The sequence below is a fragment of the Pediculus humanus genome, genomic scaffold (genome assembly GCF_000006295.1).
Source record: "Pediculus humanus corporis 1103172108290 genomic scaffold, whole genome shotgun sequence".
Taxonomy (NCBI): domain Eukaryota; kingdom Metazoa; phylum Arthropoda; class Insecta; order Psocodea; family Pediculidae; genus Pediculus; species Pediculus humanus.
Genome location: NW_002987859.1, coordinates 611,179 through 615,216, shown reverse-complemented (window position 1 = coordinate 615,216; position 4,038 = coordinate 611,179). Strand labels below are relative to the sequence as shown.

The 4,038-nt window shown below is 29.5% G+C and overlaps 1 protein-coding gene across 1 annotated transcript; it reads left to right on the top strand.

The window, feature by feature from the left end:
* Positions 1-854: 854 nt before the first annotated feature.
* Positions 855-1,205, top strand: Phum_PHUM538520 (uncharacterized protein; the record flags this gene model as incomplete). The annotated part of the gene is made up of 2 exons (XM_002431593.1): positions 855-917; positions 1,017-1,205. The coding sequence occupies 2 exons, from the start codon at positions 855-857 to the stop codon at positions 1,203-1,205; spliced, it is 252 nt and encodes an 83-aa protein (XP_002431638.1).
* Between the last annotated feature and the right edge of the window lie 2,833 nt (positions 1,206-4,038).

The window sequence follows — 4,038 nt, the reverse complement described above, 5'->3', positions numbered from 1 at the left end:
AAAAGAAAAAAGGAAAAAAAGAAAGAAAGACGACAAAATTAAATTTCGTTATTTCACATATGAGATAAAAAAAAAAAGAAAAGCGGAAGAAGAAGATGAAAAAAAAAATTTTTTTATTATTTACACGTAAAAAACAATCGAGTGACATTTAAAAAGAACGAAAAAAACGGTTCTTCCTACACGATTACAACAACCGTAAACAAAACAAACAACCAATAAGATGATTCGAGAAAAATTTACAAGCAACGTTTAAAATATCGTTTGCTAAAAAAACAAAAAAAATTGTTGAACCGACTCGAAAACCGACAAACAATTAAAAATCCTAAATTGTTTTTTTTTCAACTTTCATCCCCTTACGTGAAGGGTAAAAAAAAAAAAAAACGTGGAAGCAACAAGTCGATCTCCTTTCACAATCTCTCTCTCTCTCTCTCTCTCACTCTGCTATTAAATTTTTTTTTATTTTTCATTTTAACGACATCACAACCGTCGTGTTACCGTTTATATTTCAATTTTCTTTTTTTTTTTTTTCATACAAAAATCCCGATTTTATTTTTCCTGCGTTTTTAATTTAAAAAAAAAAAAAAAAAATTTTTTTTCAAAAGTTGGCATTACCGATTCTCTCTTTAATTCCCATCCCCCTTTTTTCTCTTTTTCTCCCACTTCGAATTATTTAATAAAATCATCGTTACATTATTTATAAACGTCGAAACGTTTTTTTTCGTTTGCACACACACACACAAAAAGTGGCACCAGAAAAAAAAAATATGTGAAAAACGTGATTTTAAAAATAAAACAACGAAATTGACTTTTTTAAAAAAATATTAAATGACCTATAGAGGCAAAAGAATGGGGGGATGAGGGGGATAAGGAGGAGGGGAAAAAAATGGAAAATTTCTTTTGAAGTCGATTCGAATCTCGTTATTTCAAACTCGTGACGTCATAAAAACAAAACGAACGAAGGAAAAAAATCCATTTAACGGTGATTTCATTTGATTTGTTTTCTTTTACTTTTCCAGAAGACTGTAACACATTCGGATCACATGATTGCGTGGCAACACGCCTCTCTCATTCTCTTCCACACGAATTTTGGAATCAACTTCGTACTTTACTGCGTGAGTGGACAGAATTTCAGAAAAGCTTTGGCGGGCCTCTGCTGTCCGAGAAGGCAAAGAACAAACGAAACGACAAGAGTGACAGGCAAGTGAACTTTTGTTCAAAAGAACCACAAAAACAAACAAAACAAACAAAATTAAATTAAATTTAAAAAAAAAAAAAAAAAAAAAAAGCCAAAGAAAAAAAGAAAAAAAAAAAAATTTTTTTTTTTTTTGCCCCGTCATTTTTTTTTTCTTCCAGTTCGTACTTCTTTTCGAGTAAATGTCAAAGGTAAAGTTAAAGTAAAGGTGGGTGTTTCGTAATAAAAAAAAGGAAAAAAGGAAAAAATAACCGTTAGAAAAATCTCTAATTTCGTTAGTTTTGCATTTTTTTTTCTTACTTTTCCACTACTCCCTCTTCCTACAGTCCCGAAAGAGCCAAAAAAAAAAAAAAAAAAAAAAACAATTCATTCATCGATCGAAAATAAATGAAAACGACGACAAAGGAAATTAAACAAAGGAAGTTAAACGACTCAAAGGAATCAAGAGTCAAATTATACGTATAAATAAATATCAAATAATAATGATGAATTCGATGTATAATGATAATTAAATAACGGTTTTTTTTTTTTTAATACACACACCACTTGATTTAAATCAAACACGAAGATTCCATTCCATTTTCCCTCTCCCCTCCCCCCAATCACTTTCCCCGCCCCCATATTCGAATCCTTTTAATTAACCGTTAAAAAATCAATAAATGATAATATCATTAATTCGTTTTGTCATCATCATCACCACCATCGATTATCGTCGCCGTCCTCGTCGGATATTCTTTTCCCTTTTTCCTGTCATTATTATTATTATTATTATTATTATTATTATTATTATTATTATTATTATTTTCAATTTACATCGAGGTCTTGTCGGTTTAACCAGGAAAAACTCTATTCGATTCCTTAAGAAAAATTTTCTTTTTTTGTAATTGAATGTGGCACGGCGTCGGTCTCGAGTGCTCATCTCCCAAGACGACCCCAAAATCGTTTCCGTTTTCACTACCTCATTGTTATTATTATTTGGCTTTTACTTCCCGGTCAGGATAAAAGAAACGAAAAAAAAAAAAAATATTATTTATTATCATAAAACGTAAAACTTTTTCCAAGAAATAAAAAGAAAAGGTACAAAACTTTTCATTTAAAAACCCTTTTTCTCAACCTTTTATTATTGAAAATTTCAACTTTGAACTTTTTTTAATTTAAATTTCGTTACACGAAAAACCTTTCGTCGTCATTCCGATGATGGTGATGGCGGTGGCGGTGGCGACGACAGCGGTGGGAAAAATCTTGATTTTTTCAATATTGGCGGTTGTGAAAACCTCGGTAAAAATTATTAATAAAATGAAAAATTTATTTTCCAGAACCGGAAGTAAATGCTAAAACGACTAGATTTTTTTTTAAAAAAAGACGTTTAAGTTTTCTTTATCGCCCCGACAAAAAAAAAAAAAATTGACTTTTTACAAATCGAAAGGAAACGAAACAACTTCCGCTTTTTTTTTTTTTTCATTTTTCCGGATCCGCATCCGTTTTCTATTTTTTTTTCCTTTGCCCCATTTCTTATTCCAATATTTTTTTTTTTATCTTTTCATTTCGAATTATTTCAACATAAAAAACGAAAGAGAGATAGAGAATGGGAGAAAGAAAGAGAGGGAGAGATTTCGAATTGATCTATGTAACACCATATTTCGAATTGAGAGAGACGGAAAAAAAAAAAATTTTTCCCTGTCACAAAATTGAACAAAAAAAAAAAAAAAAAAAAAACAATAAAAAAGGAAAAAAAATTACATTTTCCCTCCCGTCTTTTTTTTTCTTTTTCCGTTTCCGGTTTTTTTTTTTTTTTTATTCCAAGATTTAAAATATATTTCAAAAGTCGGAATCCTTTGTCAATTTTTCAATAATTTAAAAACAAAAAAAAAATTTATTCGCAAACCAGGTTGTTCTTCTTTCCTTTTGTCACTTACATCTTCGTCGTCTTTTACATCATTGACATCATCATCATCATCATCATCATCATTATCATCATCATTTTCACTTTTTTATGAATGGCGAGTCTTATTCACCCGTCAAAAAAAAATTTTTCAACCAAACGTTCCAACTTTTCATCGGGTCTCTCATTATGAATGAACGCTTCGAATTTCCGTAAAAACTTTCCATATCCTTTTACTATTATCATCATCATCATCATCATCATCATCTTAATTTCCTTTCTTTCCTCTTCTTCTTCGTTTATCCGCGCACGTACCTCCCACCTGATTTTTCTTTTTTAATTTTACATCGTCAAAGGAAAAATTATTTTGCATGACCTCATTACGAACGCGTTGAAACGCGTTCGTGTCATCTCCAATTTAAATTTTTTCAATTAATTTTTTCCTTTTTTTCCTTTTTTTATTTGTTGAAATTTTTTACCTTTTTCTGTCACTTTCTATCTTTTTTTTTTTCCTTCCTTCCTTCATTGTTATTTTCATCAGGTATACTCATAGATTTTGTTTGTTTGTTTCTTTTTCACTTTTTCTTTCTCTTTTTATTATTTACATCTACCTTGTAAAAATTTACAATCGCGTTTGTTTTGAATTTTAAATTTTCCCATTTCACGAGACTCGAATAAAATTTTTTTTTTTCGGGGAAAAAAATTACGATGAAATAAAGAAAAAAAAAAGGAGTTTAAAATACCCGCCAAAATTCTCGCGAATGACGTAATGAATGACGTAATTTCTCTGTCAAATTATTTATTAAAAATCGAATCATTCGGAAAAAATATAAAAAAATCTCAACAAATTTTTACCACATTTTTTTTTTCGAACACGTTAAAAATGAATTCATAAAATACAAAGAGAAAAAGAGAGAAAGATAAAGAGAGAGAGAGAGAGAGAAATAGAAACAAAAAAGACAAA